We start from the raw sequence: 26,584 nt of genomic DNA, 5'->3' as shown, positions 1-26,584 counted from the left end.
CTTCAGGAATGGATTAATGATGCTAACCAAGGTTCCGCTGTATTATGATGTCATTAATTCATTTGTTCATTCTCTACCGCTTTTTCCTCACGAGGTGCTGGAGCCTATCCCAGCTGTCTTTGGGGTAGTGAGACTGGTGGCCAGCCAATCACAGGGCACATATAGACAAACAACCATTCACACTCACATTCATACCTATGGACAATTTGGAGTCGCTAATTAACCTAGCATGTTTTTGGAATGTGGGAGGAAACCGGAGTACCCGGAGAAAACCCACGCATGCACGGGGAGAACATGCAAACTCCACACAGAGATGGCCGAGGATGGGATTGAACTCGGGTCTCGGGTTTCTTCTTTCGACCCACTCTACCTCTTTACATGCCACCCAGGTCCAGCGGTCACTTTCAATAATGCAGCTCATCTAAGGGCTTAGAAAGTTCATGTATAAAGCTTTCATGGTGATGACAAATAGACTTGAGAACAGGGCCAGCCAACCTCAGACACCGGACTGCAGCAGACATGTTTCTCACAAGGCAGGTGTTGCATTCACTGCCAGACGAGGCTCTGCACTGTCAGCTGATGGATCGCAAACTCTCTTGCTGTTGACATAACCAAGAAAATGACTTTGAGCTAAGAGTTCATAGGGAGGATTATGAAGTGGCGGTGCTCAAAGGCTTGAGAGCAACTCAGGCAATCAGAAATGGCTTTTTTTTGCTGAGTAGCTTATATGCTTACATAACATGTTCTTCGTGAAATATGAAATTGTTCTTTTCATTGTACAAGGAAAACTGAAAGTAGGAGGAAAAGTTTGTGGTGCATTTGGAAATAAATATATATTACATACTGTATATATATTTTAGTTGGGGAAAATATCAAATAATATCGTCTTCTTCTCAGCCGTAGCAATCCATTGTAAGATAAAATGAGGCCTAAAAAAAGACCCACAAAGATGTACAGTAATCCTGTTCCACTTTCCGCTGAGAATTATGCTGCTTCATTCTATTACGGTATTTCCAAAATTAATAAATTATTGCTGTTTCGTGGATGATTATCGCCCATTGTTGGTTAAATATGAAATATTGAAAGATATGGCATGGCCGACATGACAAAGAAGCTCTGCTCCTATTCCATGTGGAAGTGGTAAATTTTTGACTCCTTATTTTGTTTTGTTTTTTCCACTCCCTTTGAAATTGTTTGTTAAGTTTTGGATAGATAAATTAGAGGCTAACTAGTTAGCCTGCTAGCATGCTATGCAACCACGGTCATCTCTTGTGTTCCTGCAGTGATCCCATAGCTTGTGCATTAGCAATGCAGTGTAAACAAACAATAATAGTCATGTAAATGTCACTATAGGGGTGCTATTTCATGTGTAAGTGACTCTAATAATGATTAAAAAACATATCTAAGATATTTTAAACATGATTTCTATGCTGTAAAAAATATTCAAAAATGCTATAAAAACGACAAAAAATATTTTGGTTATTAATATTGAATCCTACTTTGGTTCCACACCAATTTCTGCTCCTTATTTTGTTTTCTTTTTCCGCTCCCTTTGAAATTGTTTGTTGAGTTTTGGATAGATAAATTAGAGGCTAACTAGTTAGCTTGCTAGCATGCTATGCAACCATGGTCATCTCTTGTGTTCCTGCAGTGATCCCATAGCTATGCAGTGTAAACAAACAATAATAGTCATGTAAATGTCACTATAGGGGTGCTATTTCATGTGTAAGTGACTCTAATAATGATTAAAAAACATATCTAAGATATTTTAAATATGATTTCTACACTGTAAAAAATATTCAAAAATGCTATAAAAACGACAAAAAATATTTTGGTTATTAATATTCAATCCTACTTTGGTTCCAGACCAATTAACTGCGATATTTAGTATACTATATACTGTATACTGTATATACTGTAAAATATTCGATAATGCCAGCACTGCTATCCAGCACAGCGAGATTCAGCCTGCACAGATCATGTGATCACAACAGCGTCTGCCAGAGTGTTTAACAAGCAGCAGGAGTGATGTCGGCTATGTGGCGGTAATTTTGGTTAAAGTTTAAAAAGACATCCCTGCTGAGTGCACAACATGTCATGCACAAGTTCACTGTGGTGGCACAGAACCAAGAAAATGTAATATGACCAGTCTCATCACACATTTGAGCAGTGAGGACCACCACCACGAAGACCGCTGCTCCCTCAATCATCCGATGCAGTTTGAAACTCAAGCATGAGAAACTCCCACAGGAGAGTAAAAAGTCAATGCCTATAACAGAAAACAGACCGTAATGTCATGTTTACCTTTAATTGAGCACCATAAACCTTGCCACGTTGTCAATAAAAATGACCCAAGATGCTAATTAAGTTTGACTAATTTCACCTGAAAGCCTTTTCTAATCTTTCACATGATCCATGCTGATAGGGGATCGATATTGATATTGATCAATATTCAAGACTGCAATATTGGTATGGTATCCGAGGTGAAAAACATGTCACGCCACCCCTAGTTGTGATGATATGTAGTATTCCACACTGGTCAGGTGTCAGTAATGTACATTACAAGTATTGTAATATTCAGTGAGACACACAAGCACTAGTATTGATCTCCATAACAACAGGCTTTTATTGCAGGCAATAAACTCTGGACACCCGATGCCACTACACATTTACAGCAACACACACCAGCATGAGTCACATGTATGTCTTAAATGGCTTATATATGTTGACTATGTTGGGTAATATGAGGGTAAAGGTGACTATAGGGGTGTTACATTTCATGCCTAGAGAGCTCCAATAATGTTAAAAATGTATTCAGAAGAACGTAAAAATATTTTCTATGCTCCAGCTATGATCATTTTTAGTTTATAAGAAGGAATGCACGGTGAACGAGTGGTTAGCGCGAGGAGACCCGTGTTCGATTCCCCCCTCGGGCATCTCTGTGTGGTGTTTGCATGTTCTCCCCGTGCATGTGTGGGTTTTCTCCGGATACTCCGGTTTCCTCCCACATTCCAAAAACATGCTAGAATAGTCAATAGGGCATGCCCAGTAAAGTGTAAACACGAACATCATGTGATAGTGACTTCCTGGAGTTTTTCTTTCACTTGTTGGAATAACTCCGTATTGCCAGTTTTTCCTTCGTCCAGTCTTGAAATTTAGTTGGAATCAAAAACAAACTTTCCTTAGCAGTCCAGTGCCGATTGCTGGCCTCCATTTTTGAAAATGGAAGAACGTGTGGAGCTGCGTGTTACGTCATATCTCAGCATTGGCTGAAAGAACGCACCCGGGAACAGGAAAAGATAAAGCTCAATCTTATTAATATTTTATAATTAAGCTCGGCACATGTTTTATATAGATATGTATTTTCTTTTTGGAATAAAAGTGGACTTGTGAATGGCGTATAGAAGGGTTTAGATTCTGTTCCACAGATGGCGCTAATGCACACCAAAGCTGCTTGCCAACCGCCAATAAACAACAGAAGAAGAAGACGAACGCAGTCTGACAACTTTCCGTTTGAGCGGGTACAAGATACCTCAATCGGATTGGTTAAAGGAATATTCCACCCCTGGGAATCCCGTTATATATTCATTGGGATTGGCACTTTTCTTTGGGAATGAGGTGTATACAAAGGTTACATTCTTTCCGTTTGAGCAAATAACCCGAATGGAATTGGAATATTTGGGTCCATGTAAACGTGGCTAGTGTCTTTGCACTGCTGAAGCACAAACAACAGCAGCCTAATGAGGAGTTATGCAAACAGGTGGGCTGAAAACAAGACATGCCTTTAGGCAGGACTCCTTGCCAGCGTGTTCGCTCGTGCTCTAACGTTGAAACTTCTGGATTTGCTTCCCAACGCAGGTCAAAGTCGTAGCGATTTGCTGGCGAGCTGCAGTGTGTTCATTAAAAGAGGCTTAGAACAAACAAGAGTCAACAGTGAACATAGCTTGGAGTGAAGGGGAAAAAAAAGCGGCAAAGGGAGTCCAAACAGGAGGGAATAGTTCTTTAGCATAACTTTCAAAAATGGAATCAGACACAGATGAGGTAAGAATACAAATTCTGCTGGAATCATCGACGTTCTTGACACATACTGTCAGATACACTGCTTTTTTTTTTATCAGGGCTTGTGTAACTCAATCTACTTTCAAATGTTTTGTTAGACAATGAGGTATTAAAAAACTAAAGACTAAAAAAACATCACTTAAAGGGTGTTAAATGAGGTTGGCTGCCATTCATTCAAATGTGTTTTGTCTCCGAGACATGGACGCTCCGACTGCCAAATCGCCGTGGCAATGCAGGGTTTCCTCTACATGTAACCGATCTTGGCAGCCCACCACTACCACATCAAACCACACCTTTGAACCATTTCCACAGCCTCTACGACGGTTGCTAGCTAGACCACGGGGCCAGCTAGAAGTGGCTATCACATTCATGCTGTCACTCTCTTGTAAGCATTGAAATAATGATGGCTTGTCTTCAAAACACGAGATGTGTATCGAACAAACACATAGTGTGTTTAGCTTGAAGACAATAGCCACGTTTACATGGACCCAAATATTCCAATTCCATTCGGGTTATTTGCTCAAACGGAAAGAAAGTAACCTTTGTATACACCTCATTCCCAAAGAAAAGTGCCAATCCCAATGAATATATAACGGGATTCCCAGGAGTGGAATATTCCTTTCCCCAATCCGATTGAGGTATCTTGTACCCGCTCAAACGGAAAGTTGTCTTCTTCTTCTTCTGTTGTTTATTGCCGGTTGGCAAGCAGCTTTGGTGTGCATTAGCGCCATCTCACATTCATACCTATGGACAATATGGAGTTGCCAATTAACCTAGCATGTTAGCATGCTAACACCCCTATAGTCACCTTTACCCTCATATTACCCAACATAGTCAACATATATATATATATATGTTAGCACCTAGCATGTTTTTGGAAAAACACTCACATTCATACCTATGGACAATTTGGAGTGGCCAATTAACCTAGCATGTTAGCATGCTAACACCCCTATAGTCACCTTTACCCTCATATTACCCAACATAGTCAACATATATATATATATATACTACGTATATGTTAGCACCTAGCATTCATTCATTCATTTTCTACCGCTTTTCCTCACAAGGGTCGCAGGGAGTGCTGGAGCCTATCCCAAGCTGTCTTCGGGCGAGAGGCGGGGTACACCCTGGACTGGTGGCCAGCCAATCACAGGGCACATATAGACAAACAACCATTCACACTCACATTCATACCTATGGACAATTTGGAGTGGCCAATTAACCTAGCATGTTAGCATGCTAACACCCCTATAGTCACCTTTACCCTCATATTACCCAATATAGTCAACATATATATATATATGTTAGCACCTAGCATGTTTTTGGAATGTGGAACATGCAAACTCCACACAGAGATGGCCGAGGTTGGAATTGAACCCTGGTCTCCTAGCTGTAAGGTCTGCGCGCTAACCACTCGACCACCGTGCAGCCCTCCTTTGTCTTCTTTTACAGCAAAAAAAAAGTACAAATAAAGTAAAGCCGGGAAAATCTAATCACTAAACGGCGAAGGATTACTGCACTCATATTTACTGATGTTTGTTAAATTCTAGTTTGTAATGGTTTCATGTTTGGGTCAAATGTTCATCTCAAAATTAAAATTGAAGGAATTGTGGTCTTCCGCAGAAGACAGGGAAGGAAAAGAGAAAATGTTCTTCAAATAATGATTTCCTGTGATGGTGGGGTGGTGTGTGTACCTTCCAGCTGTGTTTATTGTCATTAGGGCACCAAAGAACTCCAACTGAAACTTTCACTCTAACTTTTCACTGTCATGCGGTTCTTTTAAATAACAGCAAATAACACTCTTTTTAGACCGAATAGAATTTTTTTTATTACTCCGTCATAAACGTAATTAGATACCAGGGAAGGTAATTATTCTGGTTTGACATACTGTTCTTTACCATAACACTGTTTTATTGTTTACTAATAGTTGCGAACAATGCAGTTGTAACAATGTTACATAATAATGCAGCATAGGTCACTATTGGTAAAAATAACAACATTGTAAGGTTGGAAATAGTAATTAATTCGATTACCCGTAACTGGAAAACAATGACGGCGTGAGTCATGTGGTTATTTTCAACGCCGTTACACCCAACACGGATAATAAACAGCTACAAAAACCATAAAGAAGTCTAATGACAATGATTTCTTCCCTTATGAAAAGAAAATATATTTATCGATATATTACTTTAAATATATTATATTATATTATAATATATTATTTTTCCATTATATTTTCCAATACATTATATATTATAAATACATGGAATAATATATTTTTGTACATATATTATACAATATATTATATATTCATGTAATATATTGCAGAATATACAAATGATTGCCGCTTTCAATATATTGAAATATATTAAATCCAAATATATAATATATGAGTTTATATATCCCAAATTATATGCAATTTTATATATGTAAAAATATAGTCCTTTTTTGGTCTTGATCGCAAGATATTTTTATATGTATCAATATATACACATATATGATCTATGCATATATTGCAATATATTGGGAAATATAAACATAAGATCCCATATATGGAAATATATTTCCTAATACATTGCATTATATTTGCCAATATACTGCAATTTTTTTTTTCCCATAAGGGTTATACCACTGATGTACTTTCCAATCTGATACTGAGTAAAATTCACACTAGTATCATGAGTACTGATCTGATATCGATATATTGTGCAAATACCGAGTGTGGTAAAAAATGCCACCATTTCAACAGACTGCGTTTAAGTGCATCCATGCGGAAGAAAATAGCAAAGTATCGATATTTTTGATTTGAGAATCGATTTATCAGTGTTAATATTTCATGACTCACTTGTACATGCAAATGACTTTTCCTTTTATTTGTAATCCCGTTTAGTGTCAATACACTGGAAGGCTATGAAATCCTCCTGAGCCCAGAGGTGACGTACGGTCCTCCCGGTCGGGACCTATCCTGTCCAGTGGTCATGACCATGGCTCACTGTGCTGAGGTGGACTCTGAGAATTGGAACATCCAGCTCAAGAGGAGGACCCAGGACAGTAAATGGGAGGTGAGAGGCACACGGCTGTGAAGTAAAGTTCAAAAGTTTAGAGCTTTGATTTGCTCTGACATGATTCTTCTTTAGTGTCTGTTTCTATTCCGTGTTTGGCAGTGAAAACTGTCTCAACACTTTAATGTTGCCGTTATTTCTTATGGTGCAAAGCCTGGTGAGCTACAAGAGGTATGCCATAAAGCCATGGATGAAACAGTCAAAATGTCTGATTACAGCAGGAACATCTCTATCTTGATGCAATATTATTGCACATCAATAGATCTGTGACAAATGGTAATGGCAATGGTTTTATTTCATTTGAAATATGCATCAGATTACAATTGAACGCATCGCATAATCAGTTCCCAGTTCCACATGTCCAAAAGGAGTAGGAAGAAGCAAAGCTTATTAAATCCTACCCCTCCATCTGGTACTTTTACAATCAGTAACTGTTACATTTGTTCACTTCCTGCTTTCCTAATATAGTTTAAGGTTTTTGTTTCAATTGAGTGCATCCCATAATCAGTTCCCAGTTCCACATGTCCAAAAGGAGTAAGAAGACGCAAAGCTTATTAAATCCTACCCCTCCATCTGGTGCTTTTACAATCACTAACTGTTACATTTGTTCACTTCCTGTTTTCCTAATATAGTTTAAGGGTTTTTTTTGAGTGCATCCCATAATCAGTTCCCAGTTCCACATGTCCAAAAGGAGTAAGAAGAAGCAAAGCTTATTAAATCCTACCCCTCCATCTGGTACTTTTGCAATCAGTAACTGTTACATTTGTTCACTTCCTGCTTTCCTAATATAGTTTAAGGGTTTTTTTTCCAATTGAGTGCATCCCATAATCAGTTTTTTATTTTATTTTATTTTATTTTATTTTATTTTATTTTATTTTATTTTATTTTATTTTATTTTATTTTATTTTATTTTATTTTATTTTATTTTATTTTATTTTATTTTATTTTTAGAGGAGTCTTGTAGAGAAGTATTTGATGACATTTCTAGCTAATTGGTTATTTTATTTAGTTATTTCATTTGAAATATGCATCAGATTACAATTGAACGCATCACATAATCAGTTCCCAGTTCCACATGTCCAAAAGGAGTAGGAAGAAGCAAAGCTTATTAAATCCTACCCCTCCATCTGGTACTTTTACAATCAGTAACTGTTACATTTGTTCACTTCCTGCTTTCTTAATATAGTTTTATTTTATTTTATTTTATTTTATTTTATTTTATTTTATTTTATTTTATTTTATTTTATTTTATTTTATTTTATTTTATTTGTAGAGAAGTCTTGTAGAAAAGTATTGGATGACATTTTTAGCTAATTGGTTATTTTTTAGCCTTATGCATTATTTTAGCTGTTTGAAGATGAACTATATCAGCAAGTTGAAGTATTTGTGATTTTAGAAATAAGGAGTTAGTATGTTCTCTGTCGGCGGCATTATGAATTATCCTTACTGACCTTTTTTTGCAGTACACTTAGTTAGTTATTAGCCCATATTTCCACACAATAAGTAAGATATGGTGTGGAGTGTGGAGTAATTTCTGATTGAGAACTAATTTTGCTTTGTTCAATATTGAAATATTTCTGGCCACCTTATGTTGTATATTTGTAATATGAGATTTCCAGCTCATATTTTTATTTATTGTGATCCCCAGAAATTTATTTTCCTTCACAAATTGTGACTCAATTTTTTTTTTGGTCAGGATCTTTTAGTCGTCTGCCTCTGGGTTTCTGCTTTAAAGATCTAAGTTGGTTTAATAGTTTTTTTATTAGTTCAATAATATCCTTATCCCTACATACTCGCATCAATGTGCAACCAGGCAAACTCTGCTCAAAAAAAACAAAAAACAAATTAAGCAACAGCTGCTGATGTTTTCACACCTCTCGACCATAATGATATCTGTTTGGGTTTATCTCGGACAATGAAGCCCATCTGTTTTTGCAGCCTATGCAACTATGGTAACTAACTTCGGAAGCTGAGGCACATTGCACGACTTTTTAGAATACGGCAATTTTACACAAGACCCACACAGTCTTCTGTCTATCTGGCATATTCGTTCAATTACGCCAATGACATAACTGTCAAACAATTAAGATCTGTAATCAATTTAATCACAAAGTTGCTGCAGATTAATTTCATCAAAATTAACTATAATACATTTTTGAGTCTATTCAGTCTTTTTGAGACCTGGGTTCAATTCCACCCTCGGCCATCTCTGTGTGGAGTTTGCATGTTCTCATCATGATATGCGTGGGTTTTCTCCGGGTACTCCGGTTTCCGCCCACATTCCAAAAACATGCTAGGTTAATTAGCGACTCCAAATTGTCCATAGGTATGAATGTGAGTGTGAATGGTTGTTTGTCTATATGTGCCCTGGGTGGGATATGCCACCCTACGGAAGAAACTCATTTCAACCTACTTGTCCTTTCGGTTACTACCAAAAAGAATGTATAGTAGATTGACTGGTAAATTGAGAGCTTTTTCTTTCGTCAGAATCTCCATCACTGTAATCAGCGCATCAATTTGCTGGCTGATCTCGGAATTCATCCCTCCCTCACTCAGAAGCAAGAACCCAAGAAGGATCTCATTCCTGACCCAAACATAGCATAACCACTTTTTTTCCAGGAGATAACCATGAACTCAGACTTGAAGGTGCTGATTACTACCCCTGTTGTTTCCCACTCGGCTGCGAACCAATCCAGTGAAAGACGAAGATCACGGCCCGATGAGGCCAGCAGGACCACATCATCAGCTAAAAGTAGAGACCAAATCCTGCATCTACCAAATCGGATGTCCTCAATGTCCAAGCTGTCTACAAAACTAATGGACTGAGTCAGTGGCCTTGGTGGAGTCCAACTTACTGGCGGCAATGCGGCCCAAACTGTGTCACCAGTCATACAGGGAACAGACTGCCCCAATCAGGCAGTCCGATAACCCATCATGCTATTTAGCATCATCCATACTGAGGTGTTTGGTTCTGCAGAAGCCTGTCAATACTCATTGAACTGCCCTTTGTGCATGAATGACGATACCACTTCTTAGAAAGACTAGAATCAGATGAATCACGATGATGCATTAATCAATTTTGACAGCCCTAATTAGCTTAGCTTTGTACAAACAAAGAACACAAATGTTTATCACCCATAGCTCAGAAGCAAGACATTCTTAGCGGGTTTAAGAGTTCACCTTTTCAATGGGCGGTCATCCCCCCCAATTGCTGAGTTATTGACCATCACCGACATCATATTGTTGTCCTCAAGCGCCTCAATTTTGAAATCCTTTAATACCTAAAATGCCCCCACAGCATTAATAACGGCTATAGAACCTTCGGTCCATGTCTGAAACTTCTTTTTCAAAATGTGAAAGAACAAGAAACTTTAATACAGCGTCATGATCAGTTCAATGTAAACCTCAGTTGGTCTTCTGGAGCCTCTAAAACTGAACATAATGTGACCAATCCCTAATTTGTTCACATTTCCAAACATTTTTCTAAGGAGGCAATCATTTCTCATTAAAGGTCTTTAAGCATAGCATTTTAATATTAAATTACAGAAGTCTTTTAATAATGATTCGATTCATATAACGATTCATGGTTGCTGATACTATTCAAGGACAATCCATCCGAAATGATTCAGTCACTTTAAATCGATTCAGTGGTTATTTAGCCCAAAATTCAACCGGTCTGACTGTGAAATAAATACCTGGATACTGGACAGTGCAGGTGAAGATTCCTAGATTCCCATTTTTTTTTTTTTTGTAATGGAATCAGGTAGAATTTAATTATGGATATAAAACAAACAAGTAAAAACAAATACAGGACATATGCATTCACATTGTATTTCAAATAATGGGTTTGAATGTCCGCTTGGGTATGTCTGTGTGCCACACAGTTAGGAGACTTGAGTTCGATTCCTCCCTTGGCCGTCTCTGTGTGGAATTTGCATGTTCTCCTCGTTTTCTCCGGGTACTCCGGTTTCCTCCCACATTCCAAAAACATGCTAGGTTAATTGGCGACTCCAAATTGTCCATAGGTATGAATGTGAGTGGGAATTACTTACTAATAAATCATATTAAAATAAATGGCAAGAAGAAATGTTTGTGTAAAATGAAATCATAATACAGCGGAACCTTGGTTAGCATCATTAATCCATTCCTGAAGGTCTAACTCTAACCAAAACATACTCTAACCAAATAATTTTTTTCAATAAGAAATAATGTAAATCCAATTCATCCATTTCAGAAAGCCAAGAATTTGAACACAGAGCAGGTTTTTATAGTATTTTTATTGTATTATAGTATTTTTATTTTTATAGCGACTCCAAATTCTCCTCGTTTTTGCCGGGTACTCCGGTTTCCTCCCACATTCCAAAAACATGCTAGGTTAATTAGCGACTCCAAATTGTCCATAGGTATGAATGTGAGTGTGAATGACTTATTAATAAATCATATTAAAATAAATGGCAAGAAGAAATGTTTGTGTAAAATGAAATCATAATACAGCGGAACCTTGGTTAGCATCATTAATCCATTCCTGAAGGTCTAACTCTAACCAAAACATACTCTAACCAAATATTTTTTTTTTCAATAAGAAATAATGTAAATCCAATTCATCCATTTCAGAAAGCCAAGAATTTTAACACAGAGCAGGTTTTTATAGTATTTTTATTGTATTATAGTATTTTTATTTATATAGCGACTCCAAATTCTCCTCGTTTTTGCCGGGTACTCCGGTTTCCTCCCAAATTCCAAAAACATGCTAGGTTAATTAGCGACTCCAAATTGTCCATAGGTATAGGAGTGTGAATGGTTGTTTGTCTATATGTGCCCTGTGATTGGCTGGCGAACAAAGACCGCTGGGATAGGCTCCATATACGACCCTAAATGAAATGACATACATACAAGCATATAAAGAAGTTAACCTCAGTATAATAAAACTAAAATAAATCAAACTACCCCAGATGTATCAAGGCTTTTTTAATGTCAGTCGGATTTATGGATTATTCTTTATAACATCATAGCACAGCAAAATTCTTAGCTACTGTTTTTTTTTTTATAGCTACTGCTGGAAGCAAGCCACTGTGTATAATCTTTATTCAAAAAATACAGAGGATACAAGTCCTTGTAAGCCACGGGAGCTTACTCAAGTGCTCACTATTCAGTGCGGTGTGCATTCAGGTTTATGTTCTGGAGAGTGACGCGCATTCAGATTAGATCCGCAAAGTCTTGCTCTTCTTGCTGTTTCTCTTCATTTTTCCATTATAGTCAGTTTGATTTACTTTTAAAGCAGTTTCACTTGACATACTGTATATTGTAATTTATATCATTGTATATACCAATCATTATTCTTTAGTTATAAATAGAGTGTACTGTGTAATAAATGATCATTAATAAATGATCTTTTTGCATTGACTATGGCCCATTATTGGTCAAAAATATTGAAATACAGTCAACCGAGGATGACATCATAGTTTATATGTAGGCTTATCTGCAACTTAAGAGGCTACTAACAAGGATGCTTTGTGATTTAAAAAAATATATGAAAATATGAATATAAACATATTAATTAGAATATGATTTGCATATGAATGTGTCGGAAAAAAGCTTAATCTTGTAGCAGAGACAAAAAAATTGAGATGTACAGATGTAGTACACTCTTCTGGTGAATATGTAACAGCAATTCATTGAACATCATGGCTGGGCCAGCACCAACAGAACCCACCGCTGTTCAGTAAGAACACAAAATGCAGAAAAATACATGCTTTCACCTAATTAGAACACTCCCCAACGACACCAGGAAAGGTTCTTACAAGTTCAAAAAATGCACAACGATGAGCCAATTCAAGAAACAATACAAGCAGTTGATGTTTGCTAAATACAAGGATGAAGAGTCTTGAACCAGTCATGATGTGCTATATATATCACTATATTGACACTTACTATGGTACCCATTATGGTATTGGATGCTCATATCACCGAGTACTTTGGTACGTGATAAAGAAAAACGTAAACTATATTAGGAAAGCAGGAAGTGAACAAATGTAACAGTTAGTGATTGTAAAAGTACCAGATGGAGGGGTAGGATTTAATAAGCTTTGCTTCTTCCTACTCCTTTTGGACATGTGGAACTGGGAACTGATTATGGGATGCATTCAATTGGAATCTGATGCATGTTCAAATGAAATAAAAACATTACCATTACCATTTTGAGAAAATATGTCATCAAGGGGGGTTGGAATATCACCAGAGCTAGCGGCAAAATCGCTAAGTTGGCAAAAGTGGTGAATGACTTTGATGGTCGGAGAGGCCGTTGACACGAATTGGCCACCATGTTTTTGTCTATCGATTACCACCGCTAGTCTGTGACAGTCAGTGTTGGGAACGCTACTTTAAAAAAGTAATTTGTTATAATTACCTGTTACTTCTCAAAAAAAATGTAACTGCATTACTGAGTTAATCCACTACAAAAGTAACTAGTTACCAGCAAAAGTAACCATTGCCCCCCCCAATCGACAGGTATTTCTGTGGGTTTCAGTTGCTCACACAAGACACAGGTACAGTACAGTACCGTATTTTTGGACTATAAGTCGCTCCGGAATATAAGTCGCACAAGGCCAAAAATGCATAATTAGTTAGAAATAAACATACATAAGTCGCCCCAGAGTATAAGTCGCATAAGGCCAAAAATGCATAATTAGTTAGAAATAAACATACATAAGTCGCCCCAGAGTATAAGTCGCATAAGGCCAAAAATGCATAATTAGTTAGAAAAAAACATACATAAGTCGCACTGTAGTATAAGTCGCATTTTTTGCCGGTAATTTATTTTATGACCAAAACAGACATTACGTCCTCTTGGAATGCAAGTTCTAACAATAAAATAATAAAGAACAGGCAGAATAGGTGTAAGATATGCTAACATAATGCTTATTCAGCTACACAAAAAATAAACATGAACAGAAAAGATGACCAGTGTTTATGTTACATAAACACTTTTTTCATTTATAAGTCGCTCTGGAGTATAAGTCGCAGGAACAGCCAACCTATGAAAATAAGTGTGACTTATAGTTCGGAAAATACGATAATTACATTTGAACAATCAGGTAGTCTACAATGAACTTCCTTACGACTCCTATTACTAATAAAAGGAATGGTAATATATTCATATTGAAATAAAAACAGATACTGACTTACGTCTCTGTGGCCAGTCCAGAAGAAGGTAATACTGCTTTTTGAGTAAAATAAAGAATTACAGAGCCTAATGAGCATGGCTGTAATGTCAGTCAATAGGGAAGTGGTGAGACAATTACAGTAAAGGGCATAGGAAATATGACAACAGAAATATTGATTTGTGCATCAGGAAAGATCCGTCACAATGAATTTTGATGTCAGGCAATCAGTTGGAAAAAGCCGAGGATTGTTTATGGGATGGCAGCAATTCTCCATTTGGCTGCTATGTAGTGCAGCAACATGGAGTTTATGCAAGCAGTGCAACTCTTCTCTGATGTTTTGTTCTTCTTCTTAGCTTCCGTTCATTAAAAAAAATAGTCAGTGAATTGTCAGCCAGGTTTCCATCAGACGACTCCAAGGCGAGAACTGTACTAACCACCAGTGTTTGACTGAGGAGTGAATGAATGGATGAAGATCAAGCGCTATAAAATGTAAACCACCATTATTAATATTATTATTACAGACCATTCTCTTTAATTCGACCATTTTCCATTTTAATTGAAAACAGGAGGTGCTATTGCTGGCGTTGTCGTTTATATTCTCGTCATCTACTACATCCCCTCTCAAATCAAGTACTGCCAGTGACATAAATAATGTATTATGACACAACTGCAATTGGTGAAGCGGACCGTAGAAAATATGTTCTGGCACAGCAAAACATATATATATACAGTACATGTACTACACTCCTATACTGTCTAACAGTAAAGGTAAAAAAAAAAACTCAATGGGTTTCATTGTAATGTTGGTTCACTGGATAATGGACTCAGGTGTCAGGTGGTGGATTTGTACCTTCACATGATTGGACAGCAGACCTCACAGCTAGGAGACCCGAGTTCAATTCCACCCTCGGCCATATCTGTGTGGAGTTTACATGTTCTCCCCGTGCATGCGTGGGTTTTCTCCGGGTACTCCGGTTTCCTCCCACATTCCAAAAACATGCTAGGTTAATTAGCCACTCCAAATTGTCCATAGGTATGAATGTGAGTGGGAATGACTTAATAATAAATCATAATAAAATAAATGGCAAGAAGAAATGTTTGTGTAAAATGAAATCATAATACAGCGGAACCTTGGTTAGCATCATTAATCCATTCCTGAAGGTCCAACTCTAACCAAAACATACTCTAACCAAATAATTTTTTTCAATAAGAAATAATGTAAATCCAATTCATCCATTTCAGAAAGCCAAGAATTTTAACACAGAGCAGGTTTTTATAGTATTTTTATTGTATTATAGTATTTTTATTGTATTATAGTATTTTTATTTTTATAGCGACTCCAAATTGTCCATAGGTATGAATGTGAGTGTGAATGGTTGTTTGTCTATATGTGCCCTGTGATTGGCTGGCCACCAGTCCAGGGTGTACCCCGCCTCTCGCCTGAAGATAGCCGGGATAGGCTCCAGCACCCCCCGTGACCCTGGAGAGGAAAAAGCAGTAGAAAATGAATGAATGAATGAATGAAATCATAATATAGCGGAACCTTGGTTAGCATCATTAATCCATTCCTGAAGGTCCAACTCTAACCAAAACATACTCTAACCAAATATTTTTTTTTCAATAAGAAATCATGTAAATCCAATTCATCCATTTCAGAAAGCCAAGAATTTTAACACAGAGCAGGTTTTTATAGTATTTTTATTGTATTATAGTATTTTTATTTTTATAGCGACTCCAAATTGTCCATAGGTATGAATGTGAGTGTGAATGGTTGTTTGTCTATATGTGCCCTGTGATTTGCTGGCAACCAGTCCAGGGTGTACCCCGCCTCTCGCCCAGCACCCCCACAACAATATCACTCGGATACCGTGAACATCCAGCAGCAACACAACATTTTTGCATGACGACTATTTTGATGAAAAATATACTGAACCAGGGCTGCACAGCGGACAAGTGGTTAGCACACAGACTTCACAGCTAGGAGACCAGGGTTCAATTCCACCCTCGGCCATCTCATATTTTAGTTTGGTATTCATTTTCTTTGTGGACAAGAAAACAAATCTTGTCATGTAAAGAAATGAGGAGGAAATCTCGGTAGAAACAATTCCTTCTGTCCAGTTGAATATAATGAAGTGCTTAGAATGCTGTTGTCTCATAAATAAAACACACTGTGTTGCTCATACTCGACTATTTTGTGTTCTGCTGTGTACTGCGTCTTTTTAGAGAATGCTTTTTTGTTCCCAGGAGATCGGGTCACACACTGTGTAGAATTCATTTTATAATTCACACTTATTATTTACCTACACTATTGTTGTACAGTGGTTGGTGTACAAGAATTCAATCCATAATTCATACACGTTGTCCGTGCAGCTCTTGGCATGAATATTTGATGCTGTATGTGCTTCTTTGAATTTAACACAATCTCAATTTAAGAGGTTTTATAAAAGCAAAGCTCGTGGAAGACAAATTAAATTATGTTCTCTAAGTGCTTGCTTTATTTATGAAACCTGAGTGGAACAATATTTTTCTGTCTAACTTAGGTTCACATATAGTGGATCCCCAGACATTGCAGATTCAGAATTCCTTTGCAAAATTGCAACTTTTTGTTAAATATTTGGCATGGTTAGCGCGCAGGCCACACAGCGAGAAGACTCGAGTTCGATTCCTGAATTCGAATTTGCATGTTCTTCCCGTTTTCTCCGGGTACTCCGGTTTCCTCCCACATTCCAAAAACATGCTAGGTTAATTAGCGACTCCAAATTGTCCATAGGTATGAATGTGAGTGTGAATGGTTGTTTGTCTATATGTGCCCTGCGATTGGCTGGCCAACAGTCCAGGGTGTACCCCGCCTCTCGCCCGAAGACAGCTGGGATACTCTCGAGAGGAAAAAGCAGTAGAAAATGAATGAATGAATGAAATCATAATACAGCAGAACCTTGGTTAGCATCATTAATCCATTCCTGAAGGTCCAACCATAACCAAAACATACTCTAACCAAATAATTTTTTTCAATAAGAAATCATGTAAATCCAATTCATCCATTTCAGAAAGCCAAGAATTTTAACACAGAGCAGGTTTTTATAGTATTTTTATTGTATTATAGTATTTTTATTTTTATAGCGACTCCAAATTGTCCATAGGTATGAATGTGAGTGTGAATGGTTGTTTGTCTATATGTGCCCTGTGATTGGCTGGCCACCAGTCCAGGGTGTACCCCGCCTCACACCCGAAGACAGCTGGGATAGGCTCCAGCACCCCCACGACCCTCGAGAGGAAAAAGCAGTAGTAAATGAATGAATGAATGAATGAAATCATAATACAGCAGAACCTTGGTTAGCATCATTAATCCATTCCTGAAGGTCCAACTCTAACCAAAACATACTCTAACCAAATATTTTTTTTCAATAAGAAATAATGTAAATCCAATTCATCCATTTCAGAAAGCCAAGAATTTTAACACAGAGCAGGTTTTTATAGTATTTTTATTGTATTATAGTATTTTTATTTTTATAGCAACTCCAAATTGTCTGTAGTATGAATGTGAGTGTGAATGGTTGTTTGTCTATATGTGCCCTGTGATTGGCTGGCCACCAGTCCAGGGTGTCCCCGCCTCTCGCCCAAGGACAGTTGGGATAGGCTCCAGCACCTCCGCGACCCTTGTGAGGAAAAGTGGTAGAAAATGAATGAATGAATGAATAAATGAACGAACATCTCATTCACTATAAATCAGTAGTAAATTAAAGCTATGTGATAATACAGTTAAAATGTAAAGCATACCTATACGCTGTTAAAAAGCCAACATCTTTTATATGTTTATAAAAGTTTATGCTTCACTGATAATAATTTTCCGCCAAGGTTTGTTTGGGTACGGAAACACTAGCTTTTCGCACGTTTCAATAAATGAGGGATTACTGGCTAGCAACTGGAAAGTGAAAGCCAAGTCTTTGTGGAAGTGAGAGTCAAGCCGGTGTTAGTGAGAACAAAGCATCTATTGTGTGGTTCACAGTATTTTTCCATTAGTCATATCTTAAGTGTTGCGCAACTCTGATTATGCTAAGTGAGTGTGTGTGTTCATATCAATTACTTGTGTTTTTTGCATTCACTGGTAGCCCCCAAGAAAAGCAAGGATCAGTTCGGGGGGGTCTTTTACTTGTCAATTGTCCCAAAGTGCTGATAAAGAGATATTCTAGTAGTTTACAGTAGTTTCAAATATCTTACTTTGAATGAAGATGGGCAGATCTGGGTGGTTACCAGGGTGGTTGTTCTCCTTGTGCCTGCACTACTCGGGTTTCCCACACACAGCGAACACATGTTGGGTTAATTGGACACCCTAAATCGCCCATAGAAAGTCGTCTCGTATCGTCCAAGTGACCCTGAACAGGAGACGCTGATGTTATGTATTATTAGGGGTGTAAGGACTGGTTGTAACAACGATTCCCTTGCGATTCAATTACAATTTCAAGTATTATATTGGTGCAGTTTTAAGCAAAAAAAAAAATGGCCACAAGGCGGCAGAATTGTATTTATTCATTTATTAAGCGCACAGCCTGCATCTTTCCCATTGAAATCCAAACATGCTCCGGTGCAACCAGGAAATGAAACGGCATCCCTTTGTGTTATGCAAAGTAGGTTAGGAAATTTTAACGCACACAGTTCAGTTGCAAATGGGAACATTGTAAATAGTTCATGGTGCTATATTTGTTTTTTTTTTTAAAAAGTTATTTTCATGTAAAACAACAATTTTTATGTTGTTTATATTGTCAAAGTTATGCATTGGCTGGCAACCAGTCCAGGGTGCACCCCGCCTCTCGCCTAAAGTCAGCTGGGATAGGCTCCAGCATACCAATGCCACCCTTGAGTGAGGATCAGCGGCACAGAAAATGGATGGATAGACATTGAAAGTTGAAAGAAAACTGATATTTAGCAACAAATTATAATAATAATAATAATAACCTATGTTCTACTGCTGATTACTAAAGAAGGGAAAAAGGTAGAAACAACCTTTTTTCTGAAAGATGAGAGTCTAATCTTTCTTTTGGAATATATACAGCCCACAAGTACACAATATTCAGTCCAAATAATAAAACAATGGTTGCTTTGGAAAAATAGCTGGGATTGAATGAGTTGAGAATTATTGTCTTACACTGTTTGGCACTAGTGCCAGGTGTTGAGGACCCAAAAGCAGAACCAAGGCAAATGTAGTAAAAAAAGTATTTCGTAATAAACAAAGGGTGCTGACAGAGGAGGAAAAACAAAGTACAACAAAAGACGCCAGTGATGGAAGGCCACTAGGAAGCTAAAAGTACAAACAAAAGAGTACAAAGTAGCAAATAAGGATCTGCAAAGTGTCTCAACTACTTACAGACAACAAAAATACGAGTTACAGGGCAGAGAGACAAAAGGTCAGGACGAGGCATGACAAGGTAAAGCATCTAACAGGGGAACAATGGAAGTGGAGTAGTATATGAAGGCCTAATAGCTGATGGGCAACACGTGTGCAGACCTGGAGAACAAGGCAGGAGTCCGCTGTAGGACATAAAAGAGACAACAGGGGGCAGCAGACCAAAACAAGTGCAGATCATGACAAAATGATCAATGAGTAGAAATGAGCTGAAAATGCAATACAAAATATGAGTATACAAATACTCATATATATATATATATATATATTTATATAAATATTACACAGAAGCAGAACATTTATGTGCAGTAGAATATCCTTAACTTTTTCAATATCCTGAACTTTCTCACGATTATAGGAGGTCAAAACCTACAATTCAGTCTCGTGTTGTGTGTTCCAGGAGGTGATGTTGGTGGAGGACGAGTCCACGTCGTGTTACTGCCTAATGGACTCAACAAGCTGCCACCTGCTGCTTGACCAGCCTGGTTCATACACCCTGGTGGGAGAGCCCCTGACACAGGCCGCCATCAAGAGACTGAAGCTGGCTGTGTTTGGGAACATGGAGGCCACTTCCATGAACTACAGCCTGCGGGTGTACTGTGTGGATGATACACCACTTGCTTTTCAGGTGGGGAACACGACACACAGCAATAAAAATGGACATATTGCTCGAAAGGCATATTCATAATACACATTTGTCACATTAGTATTTTTTTTTTAAATGAAGTAATTTCTAACATAATTCCACCCTCGGCCATCTCTGTGTGGAGTTTGCATGTTCTCCCCGTGCATGCGTGGGTTTTCTCCGGGTACTCCGGTTTCCTCCCACATTCCAAAAACATGCTAGGTTAATTAGCGACTCCAAATTGTCCATAGGTATGAATGTGAGTGTGAATGGTTGTTTGTCTATATGTGCCCTGTGATTGGCTGGCCACCAGTCCAGGGTGTACCCCGCCTCTCGCCTGAAGATAGCTGGGATAGGCTCCAGCACCCCCGCGACCCTCGTGAAGATAAGCGGTACAAAATAAATGAATGTTCTTATTTTGACTGCACGGATGATGAGTGGTTAGCACACAGGCCACACAGCTAGGAGACCCAAGTTCAATTCCACCCTCGGCCATCTCTGCCATCCATTCCTGAAGGTCCAACTCTAACCAAAACATACTCTAACCAAATTTTTTTTTCAATAAGAAATAATGTAAATCCAATTCATCCATTTCAGAAAGCCAAGAGTTTTAACACAGAGCAGGTTTTTATAGTATTTTTATTGTATTATAGTATTTTTATTGTATTATAGTATTTTTATTTTTATAGCGACTCCAAATTGTCCATAGGTATGAATGTGAGTGTGAATGGTTGTTTGTCTATATGTGCCCTGTGATTGGCTGGCAACCAGTCCAGGGTGTACCCCGCCTCTCGCCCGAAGATAGCTGGGATAGGCTCCAGCACCCCCGCGACCCTCGTGAAGATAAGCGGTACAAAATGAATGAATGAATGAAATCATAATACAGCGGAACCTTGGTTAGCATCATTAATCCATTCCTGAAGGTCCAACTCTAACCAAAACATACTCTAACCAAATAATATTTTTTCAATAAGAAATAATGTAAATCCAATTCATCCATTTCAGAAAGCCAAGAATTTTAACACAGAGCAGGTTTTTATAGTATTTTTATTGTATTATAGTATTTTTATTTTTATAGCGACTCCAAATTCTCCTCGTTTTTGCCAGGTACTCCGGTTTCCTCCCACATTCCAAAAACATGCTAGGTTAATTGGCGACTCCAAATTGTCCATAGGTATGAATGTGAGTGTGAATGGTTGTTTGTCTATATGTGCCCTGTGATTGGCTGGCCACCAGTCCAGGGTGTACCCCGCCTATCGCCCGAAGATAGCTGGGATAGGCTCCAGCACCCCCGCGACCCTCGTGAAGATAAGCGGTACAAAATGAATGAATGAATGAAATCATAATACAGCGGAACCTTGGTTAGCATCATTAATCCATTCCTGAAGGTCCAACTCTAACCAAAACATACTCTAACCAAATAATTTTTTTTCAATAAGAAATAATGTAAATCCAATTCATCCATTTCAGAAAGCCAAGAATTTTAACACAGAGCAGGTTTTTATAGTATTTTTATTGTATTATAGTATTTTTATTTTGATAGCGACTCCAAATTGTCCATAGGTATGAATGTGAGTGTGAATGGTTGTTTGTCTATATGTGCCCTGTGATTGGCTGGCCACCAGTCCAATCGGATTGTTATCTTGTAATTGATAAATAACTGCAACTGGCGAAACCCATCGGCAGGGAGGTGATGAGCAGCTGAATTAGGAGCGTGAATTAGGAGTCCCACAGGGTTTTGATCGGCTGTCAGATTTGGAGAGAATGTTAGGGGTATCACAGCCACTCGGCGGAGAAAAGGTGTCCAGTTTTGAGTACTTTTACTAGTACCGGATCTTGTTAGTATTGAAAGAGATGTTGAGCATGCGGCACATAAAAAATGATGGTAATACATTTGAGAATTCAGACCTTTGCAGAGGCTTTGCCAAAATAAATACTCTCTCACATGGTAGTATTTCAACTCATAAAAGTGTTATTTTTTAATGAGTTCCTCACGCAGCCTGGATGGTGTGTCTTTGAAAACCAAATTTCAAGGTAACATTTCTTCAATAGACTGCATCCTAAAAATCAAAATCCCTCAAAATGTCAAGCGTCATGTTTTACCGCTCTCAGCCCAAGAAAACATATTTCACATATATAGTTTGTGTTGAATCGGGATTACCGCAGAAGCAGAAAGCAGGGTGTGATTACTGAAGCTTGGAAAAACACAACAGAGATGTGGCGCTTGACAGACAAGAACCCAAGGGATGCGCACACGTCTGGCATCTCTCTTGGAAAGGAATAAACCAGATTCGGAATCCATTTTAAAGCCAGCTGCTGCTGATGGCTGTTACATGACAGGAAGGGGTCGCGAGGAAAAAGCGAGTCCCTTGGCTGAGTTTCCGATTTAGTCAACGCTCTCAAGGGAGCAGAGGGGACTTGATTTCTTAGATGTTCACTTATGGGATCTCGGTGCTTAAAAACCCCTTTAGCTTGCTGAAGAAAAAAAAATAACAAGACAAACACGATAAAAACTGAACTATTGATTAACATTTGCTTGGCACTGATTTATAATACAGCGACCTTTTCCTCAATGAAAAGAAAGCGTGTACTATTACTGCAAACAATCACACGTATGTACACATGTAAGTCCACCACCTAGACTTCCTTATAAGGGCATGCCCTGTTGAGTAATGGCTATCAAATATTTTTTTTCCAATGTGAGGGAAAGCTAATGTTATTGAGCTGAGGTATGCAACTGGTCGAAGTGTTTGACGTTGCTGATTCCTGGCCAGCAAGAGAAAAATATACGCATCTGTCAATGGCGCTTTACACAGGACTGTCTTGTGGACAAACCTGGACTATCCTCCAAACTGTCCGATGCCTTTCCAAACTTACTTGGTCATATTGAATAGTCAGGAAAGTAAGCTGTGAGCGACAATTTATCCGTGTTCTAACTGTGTTTATTTTGTGTAAGTAACCGAACCAAAGTCCTCGGGAGTGCGACCAATCACAGCGGAGTGAGCTTGGCAGGAGGCGTACCTGGAAGACGGCCGAGGGTGGAGTAAATTAAACAAGCCGCCGAAATCACTGCAGGGAGAAGTGCAGCATCTGGAAGATCTAGAAAGCTTTCTGTTCGGATTATTAGTGTAGCTGCTCTATAGGAGTTCGGAACACAATAAAAAGGCCCGAAAATTTGTATAATAGGTTCCCTTTGATCATAAATGGAATATTTCGTAGACTGGGCCACATCAGGTTAAAAAAAAACAAAACAACCCAAAAAAAACACATTTATTAAAAACAGAAAAATATACAAACTTTTTCAGTGCTTTGGTTCCGATTTTCTACAATAAAAGCTCTGAACATTCCACTGTTCTCAAATATCTTCATTTTTATTTTTCTACACAAAATATGATGAAAAATAAATAAACAAATCAAGAATAAAGAAAATCAATCAATCACTAATAAATAAATATAATAATAATAATAAAACAGAAACCACATATAGTTGGTGGGTAGACAAATGATTTTTTTCAGATTAAAATGAACAAAGCATTATTAGAGCCCTGTAGACATGACAAAACACGACTATAGTCACATTTATACTCTTTTTATTTACAACATATTGCGCAACTGCAGGGTCTTGAGACACATGCTAACTCGCAAACTAGAGAGCTAGCCACCTAAACGGTAGCCTTCAAGTTATTTCCTTTCAACTTAAATCGCCAAAAACTTACCACTTCCACACGGATAGGGAGGATAACTATTAACAGTTATTTAACCTTTAACATGAACATTAATCAAACGTAATAATTTTTTCTCTGTACATATTTCTAGTCTTCTAACATTAACGGAAAACCTAAATGAAAAGCAGGTTTGCCCACCTCTGTTGGGCCCCTCCAGTAACATCTGCTGCCTTCTGAACTCCAGAAGAGGGAGTAGATAAAATGCCGGCACTCGTCTGTCAGCCTGATGCCGCCCCGCACACAACAAAAGTTTCTCCTGCACTGAATGTGTTCCATAGTGTCTCCTAAATCCGTTCTGGCCCACACTTGCAAGTACAGCGGGTTGGGACTCACTCACTCACTCCATCACTTTGCGAGCCTCAAACTCACCACACACTGTCAAATGCTCAACCAGAAAATTCCCAACTCTTCGAAAGCATGTTTTTGGAATGTGGGAGGAAACCGGAGTACCCACGCATGAACGGGGAGAACATGAAAACTCCACACAGAAATGGCCACAGGTGGAATTGAACCCTGGTCTCCTAGCTGTGAGATCTGCGTGCTAACCACTCGACCACCGTGCAGCCACCATGTACATTTACTCCCATTACAAACTTTGGGTCATACAGAGGATTATTCTAATTGACACTATGCTGCTACCGCTAACCGTTTTCAAGGTTCAACCTTTTCAAATAGGAACGTCAAAACTGAAAAAAAATCTGGTGCCTAAGGAGTTAATATACTCATTGCTAGCTTGACATTGACATTCTGATTAACCTTTGCAATAAGTGCCAGGACGTACTATGTGATTTCTCACAAAGCTGATCAGCATCATGCTAAAGTGGCTTAGTTTCCTATACATGTTGAGGTTGTTATCCTACATTGCTCTGCCCATAAATGACAGAAATGAGTCATGTTCATTCACAAATCCGGACATATACTGCAGTATGGTACACATGAAATACACCCTACGTTCCAGTTTGCCTGCTGTCACTTTCCCTGAATGTGTTTCATCCGATGTTTTGTCAGTGGTTGTATATTTTTCACACCTACCAAAATGACAGCCGGCAATGTGCTTCAATCCAAACAAATGCGGCCCTTACACGGTTATCCCCACATACTCATGTCAATCTGTGCCATCAGTCACGCTTGTGTTTGCATTGACTGAAATGCTTGAGGATATCCAGGCCACTTGGACGCACCGCAGTGGTGACAAATGATGCTGTGTCATCGTCGCAAATTCAATTTCATCCTTTCAACAACATGAAATACGAGCTTCAATCTGCCATGTCGAGGATTCGTGTGACGCTAATGGAGAGTGCAATCTAGAGGATTTGTTAAGTGATTCAGTGTTAAATGATGTCACTATTAGAGATGTCAATTTTGGAAGAACAGGTGGTAGTATGCAAAATAAATAAATAAAAATAGTGGCCCATGTGCTTTGGGATTTTGTTTTTATAGATTTCCATTTTTTTTCTTACCTTTTAATCATATCCTCTTGTTTTTTTGCAGAAAACTACTACTGTATATTTTACCCATCTTTACCAACACACTCACATTTTAATAGATAATAAATAATGTTATTATTCATCATACCATTACATGCAAATGTTGTAAAATTACAACTTTTTTTTCGTTAAATTACAACTTTTTTCTTAATATTTTTACTTTTATTCTAGTAAAATTACTTCAGGTTTTGCTGTTCATTTTTCATTCATGGCTCAGGTTGAACAGAATGTTCACATGTTTACATACTGTAGTTGACATTCGGTTACATTTGTGCTTATTTGTATTTGGATTCCTCTGTTGCTATATGCTATTGTAACAATGGAAGTATAGTATAATCCCTCGTCTGCCGCGGTTAATCGGTTCTAGACCCAACCCAAGCAAAGCTTATTAAATCCTACCCCTCCATCTGGTATCAGTAACTGTTACATTTGTTCACTTCCTGCTTTCTTAATTTAATTTAATAAATTTATTTTATTTTATTTTATTTTATTTTATTTTATTTTATTTTATTTTATTTTATTTTATTTTATTTTATTTTATTTTATTTTATTTTATTTTAATTTATTCATTTTCTACCGCTTTTTCCTCACGAGGGTCGCGGGGGGTGCTGGAGCCTATCCCAGCTGTTTTTGGGCGAGAGGCGGGGTACACCCTGGACTGGTGGCCAGCCAATCACAGGGCACATATAGACAAACAACCATTCACACTCACGTTCATACCTATGGACAATTTGGAGTGGCTAATTAACCTAGCATGTTTTTTTGGAATGTGGGAGGAAACCGGAGTACCCGGAGAAAACCCACGCATGCACGGGGAGAACATGCAAACTCCACACAGAGATGGTTATTTTTAAATGTTTTTCTTAAAACATATTTATAAAACAACAACTTATAACAGCCGTGGGACGCAAATATCCCTCAGGCCACATATTGGACACCCCTTGCTCTCACGCATCCCTTCCTCCTCTTTGTCCTCCACAGGGAGTCGTGGCCACAGAGAAGAGCAGAGGGGGTCAGCTCCTCGAAGAGCCAAAGATGTTGCCTTTCCGAGCAAACACC

General features: G+C 38.2%; 1 protein-coding gene across 5 annotated transcripts in view; it reads left to right on the top strand.

Moving 5' to 3' along the window:
* The window catches only part of unc5db (unc-5 netrin receptor Db), a 183,983-nt gene that overhangs the window by 145,239 nt on the left and 12,160 nt on the right, over positions 1 to 26,584 (top strand). For all 5 annotated transcript variants that reach the window (XR_013627106.1, XR_013627105.1, XR_013627104.1 and 2 more), the window contains 3 exons: positions 6,953 to 7,124; positions 20,089 to 20,316; positions 26,507 to 26,584. The exon at positions 26,507 to 26,584 is cut by the window's right edge and continues 72 nt beyond it. Coding sequence is in view for 1 of the 5 variants with exons in the window: in XM_058070184.2 (XP_057926167.2) it covers positions 6,953 to 7,124; positions 20,089 to 20,316; positions 26,507 to 26,584 (478 nt within the window). In the remaining 4 variants the exon portion in view is untranslated. The remainder of the gene's footprint in view (positions 1 to 6,952; positions 7,125 to 20,088; positions 20,317 to 26,506) is intronic.

The sequence above is a fragment of the Doryrhamphus excisus genome, linkage group LG3 (assembly GCF_037039965.1).
Source record: "Doryrhamphus excisus strain RoL-2023G ecotype Guam linkage group LG3, RoL_Dexc_Guam_v1.1, whole genome shotgun sequence".
Lineage (NCBI taxonomy): Eukaryota > Metazoa > Chordata > Actinopteri > Syngnathiformes > Syngnathidae > Doryrhamphus > Doryrhamphus excisus.
The sequence above is the reverse complement of the archived record's forward strand: the minus strand, read 5'-3'. Positions and strand labels throughout refer to the sequence as shown.